Source organism: Anas acuta, chromosome 17 (genome assembly GCF_963932015.1).
Source record: "Anas acuta chromosome 17, bAnaAcu1.1, whole genome shotgun sequence".
Classification (NCBI taxonomy): domain Eukaryota; kingdom Metazoa; phylum Chordata; class Aves; order Anseriformes; family Anatidae; genus Anas; species Anas acuta.
The window spans coordinates 8,717,193-8,738,978 of record NC_088995.1 but is presented as its reverse complement, the minus strand read 5'-3'; the positions used below and the strand labels follow the sequence as shown (position 1 = coordinate 8,738,978).

The 21,786-nt window shown below is 52.1% G+C and overlaps 2 protein-coding genes across 4 annotated transcripts in view; one reads left to right on the top strand and one right to left on the bottom strand.

The window, feature by feature from the left end:
• Window positions 1-20,157, bottom strand: part of GGT1 (gamma-glutamyltransferase 1) — a 61,003-nt gene extending 40,846 nt beyond the window's left edge. For 2 of the 3 annotated variants that reach the window (XM_068701325.1, XM_068701326.1), the window contains exons 1-3: window positions 18,471-18,628; window positions 18,043-18,147; window positions 3,926-3,990 (exon numbers count right to left, since the gene is read on the bottom strand). In XM_068701325.1, the coding sequence (XP_068557426.1) occupies window positions 3,926-3,990; window positions 18,043-18,147; window positions 18,471-18,494 (194 nt within the window). In that variant the 5' untranslated portion in view covers window positions 18,495-18,628. Of the gene's footprint in view, window positions 1-3,925; window positions 3,991-18,042; window positions 18,148-18,470; window positions 18,629-20,047 lie in introns of those variants that run through there. The other variant, XM_068701330.1, reaches the window with a different exon arrangement.
• LRRC75B (leucine rich repeat containing 75B) lies at window positions 1,535-20,928 on the top strand. Its single transcript, XM_068701370.1, has 4 exons — window positions 1,535-2,023; window positions 6,537-6,665; window positions 9,515-9,627; window positions 19,288-20,928. The coding sequence occupies exons 1-4, from the start codon at window positions 1,760-1,762 to the stop codon at window positions 19,808-19,810; spliced, it is 1,029 nt and encodes a 342-aa protein (XP_068557471.1). The 5' UTR covers window positions 1,535-1,759; the 3' UTR covers window positions 19,811-20,928.
• Window positions 20,929-21,786: the final 858 nt, after the last annotated feature.

Below are 21,786 nucleotides of genomic sequence, written 5' to 3'. Positions count from 1 at the left end.
CTGCTATTAACTGATCCCTGGGCTACAAACCCTACTGGTGCTGCTCTCCTTTCAGCAGCGCTCCCAGACCGGAGCAGGCAGAAGCAGGGGCTGAGGCAGCTCGTCCAGCTGCTGGGCAGTGGGAAGAGGCCACTGCACATCCCTCCGTTAACACCTTACCCACTGCTGGCAGCCAGGCAGCTTTTGTCTCCCCCCTGGCTCCCAGTGACACTCCTGAAGCCATAACATTGCACCCCATGCAGCAAAGTGATTTTCTCCTGACCCAGCCTCCTGGAGCTCTCCAACCAGATCCCAAAGTCCTTACTCAGCATCTACTCCCTCCAACTGGGATTAGCCTGAGTCAGGTTCAGCAATATCTCAGGATCTGTTGATGCTAATTTCTCTCTTGCAGGTGCTCAGCTAGAGCAGGGAGGGGATGAACAGGGAGAGGGAGACTCAGGGCTTTTGTTTGATCAAACACTGAGTAAAACTCTGAGAAGGGCCTGCAGGATTTGGCCATTGTAGTTAGAGCCCTGCATAAATACCGTAGCACAGCTGATGCATTGGCCAGGCTGCTTCTCAGTCCAGCCCCATTTTGTCCCTGTCTGTTCAAACCAGACTCACACCCCTGGCACAGTGTTTGAAAGAGGCTACAGGGCTGCCGAGCACCCACATCTCCTTCCTCCTTCCAGTCTCTGCAGAATGCTGAGAAGGCAAATGAACCTTTCAGGCTCTGTTGAGCAGAGACGTGGCCGTTCCCAAAGTGAGGGCCCAGTGGCCGCAAGAACAGGTCTTTTTGCAGAGGCACTGTGTGGTGCTTGTCTCCCAGACACACATGGGGAGCCCAGGCTGTTCCTACAGCTGTGTGCCCTCATGTTACAGCCACCAACACCCTGGCTCGGTGTGCAGGGCTTGCCATCTGTCACAGGCACCTGGGCTTGGTGTGAGCATAGTCCTGAAAAGGAGCAAGCTCGTGACTCCAGCTGCAGAACGTGGAAGGTCAGGCTGAGCTACTGGTTATACTGGGAGCATGACTCGGCTGCCTGCAAAATCTCAGTGGCTAGAGATGGAATCCGGGTGTTGTTTTTTTCACCATCCTGTTGGATTACAGAGATTTCATCTAAGGAAAAGCATGCGCTACACTTGCTGTGCACTGCTCAGGGAGGGAGGGATGCATATGAGGAAAACACTTCTGCCCACCGCAGGTGAGGAACGGTGCCAGAATTGTACTATCAGTTGCAGACGACTGGTAGTGGGCAAAATTCCTGCCACTTTCTTGCTTGGTAAAAACACCTCCTCTGGGTCCAACAACAGGCTGACAGAAAACACAGCCCACGTAAGCACTGCCAGCCAGATGGCACGTTGTGAACCGCTGTTAATCTCGACAACCTTTGGCAGCGTTGAGTTTGCCCGGGAATAAAAGCTCCCCCCCAAGCGCCTGGATGCAAGGAGCAGTCCCGGCATCCGCTCCTCTCTTTGTCTTCTCCACCGAGGACCCCCCAGCAGAACAAGCCCCGGAGTAGGAGGAGGAGAAGAGGAGGAGGCGCCTCCGGGAGAAGAGGCAGAGGCAAGACAAGCACAGGGGCACGGGCAAATAACCCCCCCGGGTGCCCGTCCTCGGGGAGCGCCGGGAACAGCCAGGCGGGGAGCGGGGGGAGCCGGGGCGGAGCCGACCGGGAGGGGCAGCCCGACCCCCCCCCCCCCGCCTCTCGGGGCACCTCCCCCGGCCCGGACCCGGTGCCCGGAGCCCGGTGGCGGCCCGGAGCGGAGCAGCACGGCCATGGGCTCCCGGCTGAGCCGGCAGAGCAGCCTGGAGGAGGAGGGAGCCGCCGGCGAGGAAGCCAACGGCGGCAAGGCGGAGGGCGGCCGGGGCGACTTCCACCTCTCGTCCCTGCTCCTCCACCCGCAGCGGCTGCCCGGGGTGCTGCGGAAAGCCTCGCCGGCGCCCTACGTGCGGCGGGTGGGGTGGCTGCGGGAGATCCAAGCCACCATCCGGGAGCACAAGCGGGAGCACGCCGTGCACATCCTCAGGCTGCTCAGGAAGGTAAGCGCTGCGGGCTGGGCTGCGCTGGGCTGGCCGGGTAGAGCCGTGCCGAGCTGAGCTGAGCCGAGCCGTGCCGCCACCTCCGGGGATGCTCGGGCAGGAGCAGCCGGGGGGGGGGGGCAGCAGCCGGAGCCCCCTCCCCAGCCCGGCGGGGCGGGTCCGCAGCCCCCCGGGGCGCGGCTCTTTGTGCTACCCGGCGGGAGTCGCCCCCTCTCGGGAACAGGGGTCGGGAGCGGGGCTGCGCAGCCCCCAGGAAAAGGGGTCCCCGAGCCGCAGCCGCACCCAGCCTCGACGGCCCCCCAGGGGAAAGCCGCCGGCCACCCCACTGCCACCGGGCCCCCCGCCCAGGCAGGCTGGCCAAGAGCTGGCTCCGGGAGCAGCCAAGACGGTGTTGGGGAGGCTGCCTGGGACAGCCCGGGCTGGGAGGAGAGGGAAAGGGGTCAGTGTATCAGTGGGAGCTTGCTTCTGTCTGCCGCCATTCGGGGACAGAGAAGGCAGCGTGCAGACAGCCTGGTGCCAAAGTGATGCTGAGCACAGAGCCCCGCTGCTGGAGCAGAGCCAGCTCCTCCGCTGCTCAGCGCTACCATCGCCTTCCAGACAAACTCGGCTCCCCCAAATTGCAGGCAACTCCGTCACAAATAGCAGAGGGGACAGATCCTCCCTCCAGCTCAGACATTAAACAGCGTCAGTTCTTAGCTTATCACGTTGCTTCGTTATCTAGTGACACGTACATATCTTGGGACCCCAACCAGTGTCTTGCTACAGTGGCAAGTAGCCTTTGGGCACGAGCCCTTTGGAGCAGGGACTGGCTTGCTACCAGAGAGCGCAGCAGCCGCAGGGAGCTGCATGAACAGCCCTGGCTGCTCCCAGAGCCCCAGGTTTTGCAACACACCTGACAGTGGTGATCTGTGTGCTGCCAGCAAGTTGCATTTTTATGACTAAGAATTTACAAGACCTAAAATTACATCACTACTTTTCATGTCCAGTGCCCTTAGAGTTCACGTGAGGAGTACTACCAGTGCTACAAACCCCTTCTTGCACATATGTAGGTAGATAAACCCTCAGCAAAAAGCTTGTATGGCAGACAAGGACTGAATAAGATTTCAAAGGCTGTTTTGGAAAAGCACTGTTAGAGTCAGCCATTGACTTCATAAGTGTGGCAACATAACATGAACAGACTTTTGCAGGGTTTGCCAGAGGCCAGAATTACAAAATGTCATTTCCTATAATGCTCAGCACCTCTCCTTGAGGCTGAAGCACTGAAATCCCTCACAGACCTTGAGGTCTCCAGAAGGTCCATCTGGGAACAGCCGGGCTTTGAATGCTGACTCACAGGGCCATTGGGAGCAGAGGGTCCTTTCCAAGCCCTCCTTTCCATGCAGCCTGCCAGTTCCTTTCGGGATCAGCTGGGTGCCTGGCTTCCCAAGTCTGCACTGAGAATTGCCATGTCTTGGGCATGTTTTGCCCACTGCCCTTGCAGTTCTCCTTGTTATTTCTGGTCCCTACCTCTGCCCGTCCATGCCAAAACAGCGACCGCCCAGTCATCTGCTCACACCACCACAATGGGACATGCATCCCGTACTCACACTGCAGCCTTCCTCTGCCAAGTTAGGCAGAACCCATCCAACACCCCCAGAATCTCCCATTCTTGGTGTACTCAAAGATTTCAGAGACAGAGAGCTACACTGCTATGGTGTGTTACACCTTTCAACAACTGAACACAACCATCAGCCAGGCTGGGGTCAGGCACTCACAACCAGTCCTCCTCATGTGTCCAATGCCAGCTTCAAAGCGTACCATGATCAGCCTCTTTCATTATTTTACAAAACTGCATCACTCTTGAAGCAAATTCAGCCCTTAGCTTAGCACCCAGCACGGCGTTCCTTACACAGACTGGCTTACCTTGGCAGTAACACACTCTCAGGAGTCGCTGACGAAGGCATCCCAGCTGAGGGTCTGTTTGTTACCTGTAAAAAGAGACACCTTGTTCACTCCAGTGGACAGCAAGGACACTTAACACCATACCTTGTCACTGTGCCTTAGGCTGGGGTGTTTGCAACCCCCAGGGAAGGTAGAGCAACCTTGGAGGCAGAAATGCAACCTCCCTGATGGAGCAGATGCACTCAGCCAGACCGAGGCGCATGGGCTGCTGCTGAGTGCCTCCTGCTGCAAGGCGGCTGCTGCTCCCAGCAGACTTGAGGCTGCAAGTGGATCTGCCAGTGCTTTTCAGCCTGGGGGCTACAGACCCCAAGGGGCTGTGGATTGTTCCTAGGACATCAGGAGGGTGTAGTTAAATAGAGAAAGCCAGCTCTAAGCAGATCCACTGAACAGGGATGCAAAATTTCTGCATTTTAGAAGACTGCACACTGAGAACAACTGCAAAGTGCAGGTGGACACTCATCCACATTTCTTTTGTACAGCAGCACTCTGACAGCTCCATTGCACATGGTCTTAGTCCCAGAAACATCCACCTGTAAAAGACAGGCCAGCTTTCCTGCTGGTGTGAGTGGGCATTGCTCAGCTGTGCTAGTGGAGACGTTAGACTTAGACCAGCAAAAAGTCTGGTACAATCTGATTTCCCTGGGCTGAGACACCGGCCAAGTGTCATTTTGAAGATAACGGCACAAAGCCAACTGAACTGCCCAGATTGATAATATTCTGATTCTGCTTTCTGCTAACTGCAACCACCCTTTAGGTGGCCCATTTTCCAAAGAACGAAGGAGGAGAGGAGGAAGAAAGAGAGGGAGAGTGCAAGGGAGGAATACAAATAAGATGAATTAAAAAATGGCCCTGGGCTAAGAATTTATGGACTGTCAGTGCAAAGTGAATAACCACACCTATATTTTATATAAAACCCTTGCAGGCAGGATTTATAATGGGAATGCAGATTCAACTTAGTGGTATAGCTCCAACTAGGGGAGTTTAATTACTGTTCTGACATCCACTGCTGCATGCTCAGCCATGCCATCCTCTTGGCAGCTTTCTTCGTCTATGCATGTTACACTTTGTGTAGGAGGCTCCGTTTCCCTGAAGCCTTACGGTTAAGGGAGACATTGGCATGATGCCTGGGTACACTCCTGGCCCATATCCAGCTGTGTCTGTCCTTCAGGATTGATCCACTGCTTGGGTTCCTTGGTTGCTTGCGGGTATCGTCTGTGTACACACAGCAGTGGGGCTGTGAAACATTTGATTTATTCTCCCTTTCTCCATCAGATCTGCAGTCAGGATCCGTCTCTGTTGTGCTCTCTGCTTGATTTGGTCTGAGTATACCCAGAGCAGGAGAGAGTGGATACAGCGCTGGCTTTGGTTGCTGCTTAGGGTTAAGATCCAGCACCCCTGCCAACTGTGGCTCTGTCCCTGCTGGTTATGTGTTTGTGTGTGCGTGCACACCCAGCTTTCTCTCTCTTTTTGTAAGAGCTCTCAGTGTGTCTTCCCCTGGGTGGTGCCTGAAGCACACATTCAGTGGAGCAGTGTGAACATATGGGGCACCCATTTGCTTATTCATTTCTCCTGGCAGCAGCATGCAGAATGGGCAGAGGACTTGTTTCCTCCCTCAGCTGAGCCCTCCTTGTCAACGGAATCAAACTCAGCATCATCCCAGTTAGGGAGCTTTTTTGTTCTATTTTTCTGCTGCTGGGGTATTTTTCTACCCTCAGGGTATTTCCATGCAGGTTTCTGCAGTCTTGCTTTCCAAGATGCTCTGCTGTTTTCCCATGTAGTATCTCCCAGTTGTAATACTTGTGTCATATTAGGTTTTTAGCTTTCCTCTTAGCAGAGAACAGCACAGTTCTTTGCAGTATCACCCATCTGGCCCCTGGGGAGGCATCTTGTTCCCAGAGATGCTGAGGTTTCTTCTGCTATGCCCAGAGGTGCCATGTACCTTGGGGTCCATAGATGTAAGTTGTTCCCCTAGCTCACATTGTGGAAGATGGAAAGAGGACTCCCCACAACTGACCTGCAGAGTTAACTATAAATTTACCATTACACCCTAAAAAAAATAATACAGCCAGTGCTTAGTGCTTACTGAAAGTTTCAAAGCTCAGCTCAACTCGTACTGATGGACAGGACCAGGATAGATGGCAGTATCTGGATACCTGTGGAGAATGTTTGATTCTTCGAGAAAAGCCGAGACTGGTGTAGCAGGTTTGGAGCCAGCCCTTCTGCATGGTGCCTTCCACAGATTCACACGCTGAGGCTGACAAAACTGTGAGTTTCTCTGGAGAGAATTTGCTCTGGGCTCCATCCAGCCTGTAAATGATCCTGCTCTTACCTTTCTGCAGTATGTGGAAACGAGGCGGTCGGTCCCTGTGCTGACTGACTCAGCTTCACGCTGAATCTCATGCAGCTCTCCCCATCACCGCAATGCTGGGTCAGGCACAGCTGCTTCACCTTTGCTAGATAGTTTCCTGTGCTGAGTAACCAGCTGGCACCTCGTGGGATTTACTTTCTGGTTTCAAATACCTCGTGGTTATGGCTCCAAGGAAGCCCATATATCTTTCTGTTTTTCTCATAGGACCTGGGACTGGAAGGAACATTCCTCAATGAAGTCCTCTACAAAAACGCGACTTTCCTCAACCTGGTGGATCCCATCTCCCATGACTTGCTGATGAGCCTTGCTAGAGACCTTCAGTGTCCCAAAAAGGTGAACCCTCCCCTCAGCTCAATGGGCACTGTGCAATGTAGCACTGATGCAGGACAAGCCCAGATGGGGTGGCTCGTTCTGTGTGGTGCTCTGCAATCCTCCAGAGCCAGCCAGCATACACCCTTGGAGTCATAGCACATATTCTTGTGCATATTTCTCTAGAAATCAGTTTAAACTACCTCAGAACATGAATGCAATTGGGGGAGCAGGAGGTTACAGACCCAGAAATCAGGAATTTACTTTTCTTGCTAACAGAAAACTTGGTGGCAGGGTACATGCCAAATAAAAATAAATGATGAGGGGGAGGCAGATGGTGGTGGCATATACAATGGCATGTCCCTGAGGTTCAAAACAGCTAGCTTTTGGGGAGCTTATGGGGCTGCAGAGGGGAACAGAGATCCCTGCACCTCTGCCCAAGCTGGTGACTAGGAGGAGAAGCAGAACCTCACTTCTCAGGCTTTGTCATATGACACTACCCTAACCCTCACCAGGGAGCAATACATCCTCGCCATAGCCCCCCAGACCTGAGTAAACGCTGCAAGTCGGGGCTCAAAAAGCAAATATGCTATGCGTGCAGGATCCCTGCACTGCTGCCACAGCGCTTCAGAGAACGAAGAGAGCAGAAAAGGCAAGGCAGGGTGCAGACAAACCTCACAGGTATCAGTCCCACAGCAACACCAGCATCTACTGGTTACCCTTTGCCACCACTAACACCATCCGTTAGCTCATCAGGCTTGGTGTCAGGTTTGCTTTATAAGGAGGGCAACAGAATGAGCTTATGCAAAGAGAGACATTAAGTACACGCAGCTCAGAGCAAACAGTGGTGCCCTAGGGAATGCCCAGTGGCTTTCTAAGCCTCATCACCGGGCTGCAACACAGCCTGAAAATTTTTCTTTTTAAGGGTAATTTTTGTCCAAATATTATAAGCACCTAAAAAGGAATCGGAGGGGAGAGGGTGCAGCAATAGGACCAATTAACCTTAGTTCACTGGCGTCATCTCCAGCTGTTCCGGGTTGTTTTATCCAGACCACCTCCAACCTCACAGTGTGCAGTGCCCTTCGGGGGGGGGGTGGCACATGCCATTGTGTAGATAAGATTTTCCCTATTTGTTGAGCACCTCAGGTGCCCCTTGAAGCCACCAGGAGTTTAATTAGGGGGGCTGGAAAGACTCAGCACCCCCAGCACCAGCACACACATCAGCAGACCACGTCCCCTCTCTGCCCCTGGATGAGCACCTGGTGGCTGTAACCGCATTACAGGCAAGCAGCTGAGTGCAGTTCCCAGCCTGTCAGTGGAAATTAAATCAGCGAGGACACGGGAAGGAACAGGAGGGTAATTCTCAGTTGTGAGCCAACAAACAGTTGCGGGGCACTGTGCCAGCTTCTGTACTGAAGCCTGGTGTGCACGTGCACCCACTTGGAAAGGTTTGCTGATGGAGGTGGCACCAGGATGCCAGTTCCAGCCTTGCCAACACAGAAGTGGCCCACAAAAGGGCATCTAATCCCAGGCATGTACCAGTCCCTGTGGGGTTCCCAAGGGAGCAGTGCTGTGCTGAGCACCGAGGCTGGGATCCCTCCCGACTTGGCACAGCAGAACGGCCACATGCTGGCAGCGCGTCCCTGGGATGTTGGGCTGATTCAGTGACTGCTTGGAAAAGTCACCGTGCAGCTGCTGGCCCACGGTACAGCTTGCAATAAAGAATAAATTAGCGTATTCCCTGACAGCTTTACTATGTGTTTACCTATCAGGTCCCTAAACGTACACGTTGCACCATGGCTGGAGGGCTGAGGAAGGGGAATGCAGGTCTCTGTCAGCATTTGGAAAATATGAGAGAGGAGGCAGAAATCCCAGCCTTCAGCAGCTGCCGTTTGTCATTCTGCTTTGCCAGGGGAAGAGGTGCTTTCAAAGTCATGGAGACAGGGAATGTGTGCAAAAATCACACAGGAAAGTAGCAGCCACCTTGGTGCCTGATGAGTTACTGCAGAGGTTAGAGGGAACTGCTGTTTGGAAGCTCCCAAACTCAAATACCTGGGAGAAGAATGGACTGCAAGGATGCGAGGTGCAATTTGGGGACCTTGCGGGTTCCTTGCCCCAGCATCTCCCAGCTGGAGGGACCAGGAGTTCAGGTGCTGCTGCAGGAGGAGCAGGGCTGTCCCAGAGCACGTTTCTCCCAGCAAGAAGCACCTGGGGGATGGGGCAGGGGTGCTGGCTGCTGGGCTTCCACATCAGGGGAGGAGACGGGCAGTCCAAAGACAGTGTGCAGCCAAAGTCTGGGAAGCACGGTGACAAGGTAATCGATACAACTTTAGCACAGTCCTGTAACGCAATGAGTCAGCAGCTCATCTGCACACGGGTGCTGCTGAGGATACAACAGTGAGGAGTTGAGACACTTCTGCTGCCTCCTCATTGTGCTTTTGTGAAAGTGGAGCTCTTTTGAAGAGAGGGGCCCTGCACAGAGCCCCCTGCACATTGTCTGCCACCCCTGCCTTCCAGGCAAGCTCTAACCATGACACACAGCGTGATGCCTGGCCTAGAGCAGGACCCCCTGCCACAGACCCATCTCTGAGCACCACCTGTTCCCTAGTAGGATGTGCAATCGCAGCCCCAGGCCCTAGTCAGGGCAGGAACAGGCTGGCTGGGCTCAGGTTCTTCCTGCTCCTGGTATCCCTGCAGAGGATGCTGTGTCACACAGAGGCATCTCTGGCCTTGTCACCCTCCCTCTTTTATCCTCTTCTCCATCTCCTTTTCCTTCCCCTGCTTCATTATCATCCTTGTCCCTTTGCCACCCTCCCCTTGCCTCCTGTTATGCAGCACCACACACACAGACTAAGCTGTCCCTCTGCTTTCAGGAATACGATCCCTGGAAATCCTCAGACAGGATCTGCAGGCAGCTGATTTACCACCTAACCCCGCACTCGAAATGGCACCGGCACGGCATGCCCCGGAGGAAGTCCCAAGTGTGGTAAGTGGCCTGGTTGGGGACTGCAGGGACGGGCACAGAGCAGGGTCTGCCAGGAGAAACCGTGCTGCAGCCAAGCATCATCCCAGTCTGCCCCTGCTGCCCATCTCGGAGAAAGGCAGTGCTGAGAACCTGCATGGCAACCTCTGCTCAGCCTCTTAAAAAAAACGCAGCCAAATGGTGCGGTGTCAGTGCCAGCACTCCTCGCCCTGGCCTGGTTTGCTCTTTGCTCCTTTTCAAGCCGACTGTCTTCATGGTACCGCAGCAGCCAGCCCTCCCAGCAGGGCCTGCAGGGTGCGTGGCCCAAGGAGCACGGCCAAAGCTGGCAGCCCTGCCGGCCACCCTGTGCTCCACCGAGCTCAGCCAGCCCCGGATCTGTGCCCCGCTTTGTCCTTGTTCATCCCCGTACAGCATTCCCTGTCTGCAGGGAGGGTCTCCCAATAAAAGGCAATGCCACAAGCTGAGTGTGCCACTCCGCAGGGAGCACTCTGCAGTGGCTGGCAGAGAGGTGGCCGTCCTTGCTTGCCTCCCACAGCTCCTTCAGGTCCCACGGTGATGCAGGGCCTCACACACAGGGAACGCAACTCAAAGCACTTGGCCACCGACAGCTCCCCCGTGGCAGCTGCTTTCTGTTACTACAAACGCATTCAAACAGCCATACTTGTTCTCCCCCGATACTTGCTGTTTTTTCTAACCAGGTAAAGAGCAATCCCTACTTCTTTTAAACCCACCCCTTCTTTTAAACCCACCTCTTCTCTCGTTTTCTTTGAGCAAAGCATCTTCCTATGACACAGATCTCCAGCGCTGAAGGAAAGGGAGAAGCAACTACAAGAAGAGCCCCATTAGCCTCCCAGAAATGAATGTAGGATCGGACAAAAATATAAAAATGGCAGAGCCTGGTCTTGGCTTTTCTTGAAACTCTCAGTGTCTTTGACGGATGTACCAGCAACTTAGAATTCCCCATGGGAACTAATATTTCCATAGCACCTTTTGTTCTGACTCAGAAGTAGATCCCCAGCGTGCCTTAGGGAATAAAATCCTATGGGTTTGCTGCCACTACAATTTCCAGGCTATCTGCCTCATATCTGTAGCCCCCCTCCCACCCCCTTTGCCACCAGATCTGCACGCTCTGGGACTCTTAATGCACTCTTCTCCAGCACCCCCTGGGGCAGGCTGGTTAGTGCAATCTGCAGGTGGGATCGAAGGCACGGAGCCATCAGTCAGTCCCAGGGTACCAGAAACTGCAGAGCAGCAGCTTGCACCCAGCCTGCCATCCTTCAGCAAGAGCATCACATGTGTGCACTCAGCCAGTAGTGACACAGAGCAGGTCTGGGGCCAGAGAAAGAGCCCAAACCCCACACAGAGGGGTCAGGTAATACCCCAAGTATTGGCTGGGTACAGAGCATCTGCAAGTACGAGCAGGGAGAAGGTAGCAAGGCAATGTGTGATGGAGGGGAATATAGGTCTAAAATGGGTGGCCCCGCCTGGCAGCCAGACCCAGCTGCAAGGTGTTACATAAGGCACAAAATAATTTTGATTAAATATTAAACAGCAGCACTTCCTCTTTGAAAACTGGAGAGGAACTGGTTTGCAGTTTGCGGCAAAAAGTACCTGCAGAGTTGGCATCTTTGGCTGCTGCAAGAAAATGGATGTCGCCAGTAGCAGGAAAGCAAGAAATAGCTGCTTCACTTGGAGGCATCAGGGCCTAATTTTGTCCAGCAGGGCTGTTCTTAACAGATCAGAATCCTCCACTTCCTGCCATCAGGTAGTGGGAGCACTTTACTGTGATGTGTCTGAACCCATGCCCTTGGCTTGTACCCTTCCTGCCCTCAAGGTCCTTTACAAAGTGTATGTGTAGCAGCAATCCTTCTGAAGGCATTTCTAAAATTTATTGGGGACCTGGGACAGTTGAAAGGAATCAGTGCATACAAACCATATTCAGAAACTGAATTTTGTGGTCTCCTGAGCTTTGGCTTCTGGCTTTCGTGGAGCTGGTACTCTTGTTCTCTTCTGAAATGTGATTTCTGCTTTCTGGCAGCACGCCAGATGGTTCCAGAAGATAATTAACAAGTTCAGTACACAGACAGCTGCGAGCATCTGCCAGGCATTAATTACATTGGGGCTGTTATGGAGATGTGGCGTGGGAGGTGGAAAGGACCCGCACCCCTACAGCCAGATCACACACAGGTGTTCACCCCATGGCCAAGCAACAAACCTGCAGGTCAGGAACCAACGAGTCACGTCCCCATCCACTCTCAGTGGAACCCCAAACCCTCAGGAAGTACAAATCTGAGCCACCCATGAACTGATGAAGAAGAAAGGATAAGATTAATTTCTTCAAGCACTCGTGCTTTGATACACAGCAATCCCAGCACAGCGGGAACTGTAAGCTCTGTTAAGGACCGATTAGACCTCTACCAAGCATGATCAGTCTTATACTGTTCATGCCATAAAACCCCAACAGGTACCAAACACTCACAAATTGATTAAGTTTGCAGAACACCATGAGAGCTTTCAGACAAGCACATGTCCTTCTGGACACCCTTAACCACAAACCTGCTCCCCGCTGAAGCTATAGGTCCTACTGCTTCTCATACCACCTTTACTACTGATGTATTGAGCCCAGGGCTACAACTGCAGCCAAGCTGCAAGGTGTCTTATAGGGGAAGGACGCCATGGCTACTATTTCCCCTGGGTGCCTTCTCTGCAGAGCCATTCCTTCAAAGAGCTACTAACAGTGTGATGCTAATGGGGCCCCAGCCCTGAGCCTAGGAGGGAAATCAGCCCACTGTGAGTTGCCACCAGCCCACGCGCTTTTACCAGCTGAAGGCCCCAGGCCAGAAGCAGAACCCATAGAGAGACATGGAAAGAGAAAATTTATTGCAGCAGACTGAAGGCAACAGCAGCTGAGTGGGGAGGGGAGATCCAGCCCAGGGTGTCTCTGGTTTCTCCGATTAACTTGTTGCAGATGCAGGGAGATGGGTCCACCTCTGCAGGGTTCTTGACAGTAACTGTGTGCCTTGTGCAATCAAGGCTTTGCAGTGTTCCAGCTGTGCTTTCAGCCAAAGGGACCTATTTCAGCTGCCTGGGTTTGCCAAACTGAAAACAAGGGGCTCCATTCTCCTTTCCTGCAAAACCCCATCGCAGGTCTGCAGCTTCCAGCCAACAGCCTGCACCCCACCTTGCAGCTACTTGGGTAGGCTGCCTAAGCAAACAGAGAAGTAGAGCTTGTATTTGTAGAGGGTTTAAAATTAAAAGCCTGAGGATAACGTTTTCTCAGCAGGAACCAGCATGACCTTACCGTGCAACTGTCAGTCTCTTACATCCTAATGGGACTTCAGTTCTAGAACTGTTTCACAGTTGTATAGATTATTCACCCTTAACGAGATGAACACATCCAAGGGTGTTGTTTAACTCCAGCTTCTAATTAAATCGATGTTTATTGTGTAAAGAGTAATTGGTTAAGAAATGCTTCTCTCTGCGGACATAGGCTTTTTAGGCTATCAAGACCACTTCTGTGACACGTTGACAGATGCAGAACTTTTAGATATTACTAAATGTTGTTTTCAGATATCTCGAGGTTTCCTTAGTTCAGCATTGCGGGAGGACTGCATGTTCTCTTCCAGAACAGGGCTGGATCCAGAGGGCTCATTACTTTTCAAGGGCAAAGCCCTGCTGGACTACAGTTCAGAGGGGAGAGGTAGAAGGGTATCAGGTGAGTGTAGCCTCTGACTGGAGAGCTGGAGCACAGCCTATACTGCAGTCCAGAAGCTGTGGGTTACAACTGAGCTGTCTTGGCAAAGCTGGGTCAGGGAACTTACTGCAGCTTCCACTTGCATTGCCCCAAGAGCTGGCTACTCAGTGCCCTCCTTCCTTTAGGATCCTTTCAGTGGATCAAGTCTGAACCCATAGAACATGCAGGCAGCAAACAGACTGATCTTTGCAAGCAGGGTGTTCCTGGTGCAGAGAAAAAAATAAATAAATCCCACACAGTAACCTGTTCTGGAAGAACAAAGGCAGCTGTGTGCATGGAGTCAGTAATGCACACACTGCATACATCTGGGCTTTCCTTGTCACAAGTTGCACCACGGTTTTTGTTCGTCTGCCCGAGTGAGCTTCATTTTGAAACACCTTGGCTAATCTGAAGCTGGGTGGGGAACTAAGTGTTCCTTCTGGGCTCGCTGCTCTGTTGCTTATTTATTGACGTGCGCTGCCCAGACATTGCGGCATTAGATGCACTTTAAAAATGCAATGAAAGCATTTGTGTCTAGAAGACTGCAGGGAAGCAGCTCAAAAGGGCTTTGGGTCTTTTTTTTTCCACTCTTGAAAACATCACTCAGAGCCATGGATGACAGCTCTGGCAGATTAGATCTCAGCCTTCACATTGCCTGAGATGAATACTAAGCAGAGCTTCCATTTCACCCTTATGCAACAGAGTAAATAGCCACCACCATTCCTGCTTTAGAGACGGGAAGCCAAGTTAGAGAATACCACCCAATTAACTAAAGTCACATGGTGAGAGTCAGATGTGAGTACAGGAACTGCCTCACACAACGTTTTTTGAGAAGCTGCTGCTCACAGAGACATCCGACAGACACAAACTGGTGAATAAGCTGTGGAGAGACAGCAGCTGTTCCCTCAGCTTACAGTGCTGAGACCCAACCCCTACCCATGACCAAGGTTCCCAGCAGCACTGGGAGACAGGTACACCTGGAAAGGCTGTTAGTGATGGAAGGGGGCAGCCAGCACCTCAACACTGCCTTGTTAGAGATCAGAAGGAAAAATCCAAGACCAACAGGCAGGAGAAGCAGGACATGTGTGGAAAGATAAGCAGGGAGTGAAAGGATGCAGGCTGGGTGGCAGCGGGGACCTTTTGTCTTCATGGCTCTTGCACAGGTCAGTGTTTGACGGAGCTGGGAGGATGAGAGGTGCTCAGCTGCATCATCACCTATGGATAATCCACATCCTTCCCAAGTCACAGAGGGAGGGTGGCAGGAAGAAGGCTGCCTTTGTGTTCCGTTCTCTTGCCAGGGAGGAACCTGCCCCCAGCTGATCAAAAGAGCATGGGTGCAAGGGTGGAGACATGACTTGAGGGATTCCTCATGGAAGCAGCCTGTTTGTGCACAGCTTCCATCTTTGCAGACGTGCTGGGCCGAGCCTCAGAACAGCTTGGGCTGGGTTAGCCTAGGTCAGCGCTTTTGAGGCTTCTCGTTCCTTTGTCTCATCAGAGGCAGCTAAAGCCAGCCCTTCAAAGCAGCACCCCGTGCCACCGGGAAGCAAAGGCAAACAGATTATGCTAAGTAGATAATTAAAATGCCCAGAGTCCATCCCCTAAACTGCTGCTTAAAGCAGAGCAGCCATCCAGATACACCTGCTGTTAGGCTCTGTGCAAGGCAGAACAGCCAAGAAACACCTGACTCATGGCTAATTAGCCACCTCTCCTCCCAGATTCCTTCCGTAGCTCGGAGACAGGGCAATGAGGCACCTGCAGGTGCCTCAACACTTGTGCTGAACAAATTCCTTCAAACCCCACAACATCAAGAGGAGGCCAAGCACCGCTGTGGCTGCTGCCGGTCCTGGTCATTGCACTGGTGAGAGCTGCTACAGCCACCAAAGAATTTAGCTGATGAGGAAGAAGCTGAAGGGCACTGATCTCTTCAGGAGGGCAGGCACTGTGCCCCGCTGGAGGCTGCATCCAGCTCCAGGCACGCAGCAGGGGCTGGCTGCTGATCGCCTTTGCTTCTTGTTCAGTTTCAAAGGAAAGCTGCATTTCTCACTTGAAGCTGTTCCTCCAGCATTGGAGAGAGTTTCCTCTCTCAATTTGCTGCAGAGAATACAAACACCATCTGCTTCACTGCATCCAGGGTCCAGATCCTTGCTAGCTGCAGATCCGGGCAATTGGAAATTCACACGCAGCACCAGTTGCAGCAGCACAAGGTTAATGCAGCCCCCAGTGCTTTGCAGTCCTCTGCCTACAAGTCCCATGTGCATCAAGAGCCATGTCACTAAGTAGCTGTTTTGTCTCACACAAAGAAGAAAGCTTCTTCAATTAAAGCAGTCTTTAAGCCTATTTTACTTGCAGAAATTAGGGGATAATAGGCGACCCACTTCCCTGGAAATAAGCCTGGCATTTGCTCAGCTGCTGCACGAATGTCTGAGAGCCTGGGGTCTCATCCTCCCCTCTGCCCCCAACAGTCCTAGAACTCAAAGTTCCAAAATTACCAGATGTCAAATAATTCAAAAGTAAAGCACTTACAGACATCTCCCTGCCACTTCTCTGGCAAAGGGACATATTTCCCTCTGAAGCAAGAGGAGCAGTCAGCTATGCTGTGCCCTGCCTCAGAGATGGCATTTAGGTGCACCTCATGCAGCCACACAGGAACACCAAGCAGGCAAGGAGAATTGCCAGGAATCCCAGCATATCTGATGCTTCTTCACCTGCCAGAGAGCCAAGGGGCTGCTGCAGCATTAGGGGCTATTGTCAGCCAGGGCAAGGCTTCTCCCAGTATTTTCCAACTAGAGGCATTTCTACAGGCAAGAGAAAACCTCTGGAACTGAGACAGGAGGTTCAGAGTCACCCCTGCAGGTACAGAAATGAGGGCAAAAGGAAACAGCAAAAACAGAGAGAGAGGAGAAAAAATAACAAGAAAAAGCCAGCAAAGGAAGCAGGGCCCTGGCACTGCACAGGACAGTTTAAGCACATTCAGCCAGGAGCAGTCCAGCCTGGAGAATCAATTACAGGACAGTGATTTGTCTGCTTGACTGAGGCTTCCTTTGGGTACTGGCTTCCTGCTCAGGAGAGCAGCAAAAGGTACTTAATCTGGTCAAGCACAATCCATGACTTATTACTGCAGTCCCTGCACAGCAGTCAGCAGGAGGGGAGGCTTAACGGGCAGCGAGACAAGCACATCACTTTTGTCCTTCTGACATTTCGCCCCACTTATCACTGCCTGCACTCAGAGCCAAGTCACCCTAAAGAGATCAAGAGCCATTCAAACTCGCCCCCTCTTTGGAAAGCTGTTACTGCAGATAGAGCAGGAGGAATGGCACCTGGCTGAGGCCTGCCAGAGGGAGTGGTGCCAACTGCAGACAAGACCTGCAGTGATCCCCCCCCTCCAGCCTGCTTTCCATCCCCGTACCAAGCTGCGGTAGCACTAAAGCTCATCCCTTGTAGCTGTCCAACAGAAAGGTCAGGTGAGGCTTTGCACAGACAAGGCGTGGGGTGAGGAGGTCCTTCTCTTTGTGTCCCATCTGTCTCCCCCTCTAGGACCTGCCATGGGTTGATAGCACTGGGGAAGATAGTTTTCAGGAGGCCCAGGTTCTGCTTGCACAAAACAGATGCTGAAGTAATTACAAGCTTGTTTCTAACCTTGTTTGTCTTATATTCTCCCTACACTCACACCAACAAAGCCTTAATCCAAACCAATACTGAGGCCAGGGAGGACTTCTATCTCATCTCTTATACCAGCCAGTGGTACTTTGTGCTACACCACTGCCAGGGACTGGTGACAAACCATACCAAAAAAAAAAAAAAAAAAAAAGGCAAACCGTTTTTCCGGGTGAGACATAGGAATACAGCCTGGGCTGCTCTCAAGTATCTCTTGGATTACCCAGAAACAGGAGGCTAACCCAGTGCCATCCAGACTGCAGTATGCACAGTTCACAGCTTCCACTGCTGCTGTGAGCAAAGCAGGTGATTAACTCTTTGCAGCCCTGTCTCAGGGACTCTGGTATCAGAGATACCAAGTACTGCTCTGAAACAAAGGCCCTTTGGAGAAATCACTTGTGTTCTCTCAGAGCAATTTTAACTCCCCACTACATCAGTCTCTGCTGTTTGGCAGCGTGGCCGAGCACTGCCCACCTTGTCCCTTCTGTGACTGACTGAGGGAGTGGTCTGGGTCATGTAAAATGTAGACATTTGATAAGTGATGTGTAGGACACTTTCAAACCTTTAGGTCTGAATGTAAGTTACTCCATGCTGTTAGCACGTTCTACCATGAGAGCTCGTTAGCTTATGTGCCTGTTTGCAGGTACAGCCTAGGCCCCGCACAATGAATTCCCTCAGGACCCACAAGCACATAATGAAATAGCCAGAACAAAGTGCTGCCAATACCACAGGAGGAATTTGGGGGCTAGAGCATGGCCAGGGCAGACTGCAAGGTCACCTCCACCTCACACTCCTTCAAGGAAGCACAGCTGCAGGCACACCAGCATCGAATGCATCCATGAAGAGCTGATGCATACAGTAAAGCACATTTATTCACCTGTGTTATCAGACACCCACAGGGAATATTAGGGGCAGAAGTTTCTGAGATGCCATTACTAGGTACATAAAGCAAAGCTTTAGAGGCAGCATCACATCCTCCCCACAACTGCAGAAGGGCCTAGCAACACTAAAGCTCGCGAGGTCATTCTCACCTGCCATGGTAGCTCCTGTGGTGCTGCAACCTTCTCCAAGGAAATTGCATGTCCCCACGCACCCGCTGCTCTCAGGGCCTGGCTGTGCCGCAGCCGTGCAGGACACTACAGAGAGCCAGATAGGAAGAGTGGGCACCTTCAAACTGGTGGTTAATTCCTAGCCCACCCTGCTCCTCCCAGCCCCAACAAGGCACATTTACACCCCAAAAGCATGTGACTAAAGACACCAGTGGGGACCCTAGTAGAGCTCCCAAACCTTTATGACTGATCCAGACAAACTGGAAGGACAGCAAGGCTGGTGTTATTTACGTAGAAGAATTAGTTTCCCAGACATTACACTAGCACACATTATTACTCAGTCCTGCAACATCCCCCCTCCAACCTCCTATAGCCCCACAGCTCCCACTTCTCACAGCACTCTCACAGACCTGCAGCCCATCGCAGAGTTTCATGTCCCACTCATTTTGCAAATCCAACAGCCCTACAGCACACCTCTACTTGCTGTGCAGCCTACTTCCTTCTTCTCCTCCTCCTTCCACTTGCCAGGCAGATAGCAAGAACCACAGCTAAAACCAACTCTCTGCAGATTTCTTTTAGCACCCTTATGCCCTCCCCACCTCCTCACAGCTGCAGCAGATCCCAGATGATCTGCTGACCACAGGGACCTCAATTAGCAGCCACTGGTGCTGCTTATCACTTGAGGGACACCGGGGAAGGCTCTTACAGGGATGTGGTAAATCCATTCCTGAAGAGCAGTTTGCCTATGGATTGTTTTCTTGACAAAATATCTTTTTCTCAGCCTTTTAACACTGCTTTACTTCTGCAGAAAAATCTGTTTGCAACAGACATTGCCGTTCACCTGGAGAGGTGGCACAGAAACAGCCCCCACACAGTGCAAACTGGTGCATTTGGAAAGTTTGCTTGCCATGGTTACTTCTGCTGACCACGCAGCACTGAATGTCTGTACGTGCACGCACAGACAAACCCTTTGAAATGTGCTAGTGGAAGAGAGCTTAGCAACACGGGGTTAGCCAGTTCTTGCAAAGTTCATGTACAAGTGCTGAGAACACACAGGAAAGCCCCAGGACACAGTCTGCCCAGAGGCATGGTGCAGACCTTGTGCCCATTTCCCAGACAAGCTCCATTAGCCTTTTGCTGAATGTTCTAGCCCAAGTTCCTCATGAGCCCTCCCCTGCTCCAAGTGTATACCCTTAACGATCTCTCTCTGTCCCTTTCCACCATCAGCCTGAAGACCAGCCTGCAGAAAAAAGTGAGCCAGGACTCGATGGATCTGTCAGGGATCCCCCTGACCATGCGGGATGTCCACCGCATGGCCTACTACCTGCAGAACAACGGGGACCACCTCACCTCCGTGGACCTGAGCTTCACCGAGCTGAACGATGACATGGTGCGCCTGCTGCTGCCCTTCCTCTGGGCGCTGCCCAAGCTCACTCACCTTTCCCTCAATGGCAACCGACTGACGCGGGCGACCATGAAGGAGCTGACTGACACCATGAAAGACATGAACAAGTTCCCTTGCCTGGCCTGGGTGGACCTCGGCAACAACGTGGATGTCTCCTCCATGCCGCAGCCCTTGCTCGTGGGCCTGCGCAAGCGCCTCAGCCAGCAGACCACGCTGCCTACCATCTACGAGGCGCTCGACTGCGACTCAGAGATCTCCAGCGGGCAGGAAGGCAGCCAGCTGGAGGATGAAGCAGCAGGAAGCACCCCGCCACGTGCTTTCCCTCAGCAGGGCTGCGAGAGGTGACTGGACAACAGGCCGGCGCTGGCACACTGAAGCCGCCCCAAGGAGAAATTCTGAGTACAAACACCGAGCAGAGGGCCAGCTTTACCGGCTTCCTTTGGCGCTTTTCTCTCACCTTCCCTGGCATCTCCCCCCAACTTGCTGTGAGACAAAAGCCTGTCGGTCCCCCCAACGTGCTCCACTCCCTCCCCTCACTGCCAAACCCATCGCCCACGTTACAGAGAGGAACCAGTGACTTACAGTGAACCTGGTCCCCAGGCAGGGTCTCACTGGAAGACGGGAAAAGACCTGTCGGAGTCAAGAATATCCTCCAGAAGCCATTGGGTTGAGGGAAAGTGATGTGGGGGGAAACCTAAAACAGAAACAGGCTTGTAGTTTACTTCCTTTCTTCCTTTTCCTAGGCACCTTGGAAGGCTTGTGACCTGCAGTTTTGAGTGTGAAAGGAGGTACCCCAAGAGCCTAGCTGTTGTGGAGCTTAGCTGAAGGGCTCAGAGGCCAGAGCTGGAGCCCGGCAGTGTGTCTCCCTCTTGTGTCTGGCTCCTTTTGTTTTGTTTTTTTCCTATTGTGTGTTTTGTATTAACATCTGAACAAAGGGACTTGGTCAGAGACCATTGGATTGCATAGGCTGGGGCGGACACATGGCTTGGAACTGCAGCATCAGGATATTTGCTGTGTGACCGGGGTGAGAGGGAGGGGAAGGAGGTATGTGTTGGTGGGAGCATGGGGGATGGGATGAGTTGGGATGGGATGGGAAGGCTGAGGGTAGAAAAGGGAGGGGAAATAGTCTCGTGGTTTAACAGGATTGGTTTCAAGAACTGTGTTTTTGTATTAAAATTACAACTTCCAAGTGAAATTAAGGAGAATCAGACAGCTAAGCGCATAACTGTGACACTAGAGGAGCAAGCAGCAAACATGCCAGAGGTGGGCACTTCCTAAACAAAAGTGCAAAGCGTTGGCTCCTCATGGCATATTGCACACCTCTTAATGCAGAGACGTGATGTAAGCAGCTGCATTGCCATTTCCAATGCTGTCCAAAACCAAACCAGTGATGCAAAATTTCTAGTGTTTTCCACATTGCTCATGCTCTATATAAACACAATAAACAATTCTCTTGGACATAAGCGTGAAGCACTACTAAGTCTGAGTGTCTGGGCTGTTCACAAACTGCCAGTCGCTGCAAAATAAGGACCAGGGGTTCTTGTGCAGTGCCTGAGCAGTGGGAGAGGACCAGCAGGTGTCACTCGCACCAGTGAGTGTGGTTCATTCCTCATAGGAGGATGAAACATCTGTGTTCATTTGAGGTAGGCTGTGGCCTTTCATGTTAAAAAAAAAAAAAAAATTATCACAAGTCTTCTCGATTATTTGTCCCCACAGGAATTTGGGGAGCGGATATGATTTTGAAAGACTTAAGAGTTAAAGAAATCAGATGGATTAAGTAGTATCCCAACATACAAATCCTGGCCCTCCTGAATTACAAATGGTAACCTTGTCTGTCTCTGCTGACTCTCTCTGGGAGTCTCAACACATAAGAAACTCTCATATACTAAGCCACACAAATCCACATGAAATGGATTCTTTCATACTCCTTGCTGATCTCCCAAGATGTTGCAAAAGCAAATTGGTGATATTGACTTATCAAGTAATTCATCCCCTTTGGACCAAGGGTGGGGGCATCAGCTGGTATCAGTATCTCTGATCAACCACCAAAAGCCTCAAGTAGACCATGTCCTCTGAGGAAGGAGCTGGCTTTAGAGACACCTGTAAGTATTATAACCTGACACCGTGAATGCTGGACCTGGTCCTGCTCGCACTTCAGTCGTTGGATGCTTTGCCACTGGAGCAGGACATGTAACCTTCATCCTGTTAACATGCAGACAGAAGCGCTGTAAAGGCTCTGTCCTCCCAGCACAAAAGAGCAAAAGATGCAAGAGGTAAAGCAAATATAGCTGGGGCCTGTGTTAGCTGCCCTATCCCAGTGA

Bases quoted from the DNA above. Each gene is read 5' to 3' on its own strand.
- LRRC75B (XM_068701370.1), top strand. From the start codon at position 1,760: ATGGGCTCCCGGCTGAGCCGGCAGAGCAGCCTGGAGGAGGAGGGAGCC. The intron at 6,666-9,514 runs GTGAACCCTCCC...CTCTGCTTTCAG, and splicing joins ACCTTCAGTGTCCCAAAAAG to GAATACGATCCCTGGAAATC. The intron at 9,628-19,287 runs GTAAGTGGCCTG...TTCCACCATCAG, and splicing joins CGGAGGAAGTCCCAAGTGTG to CCTGAAGACCAGCCTGCAGA.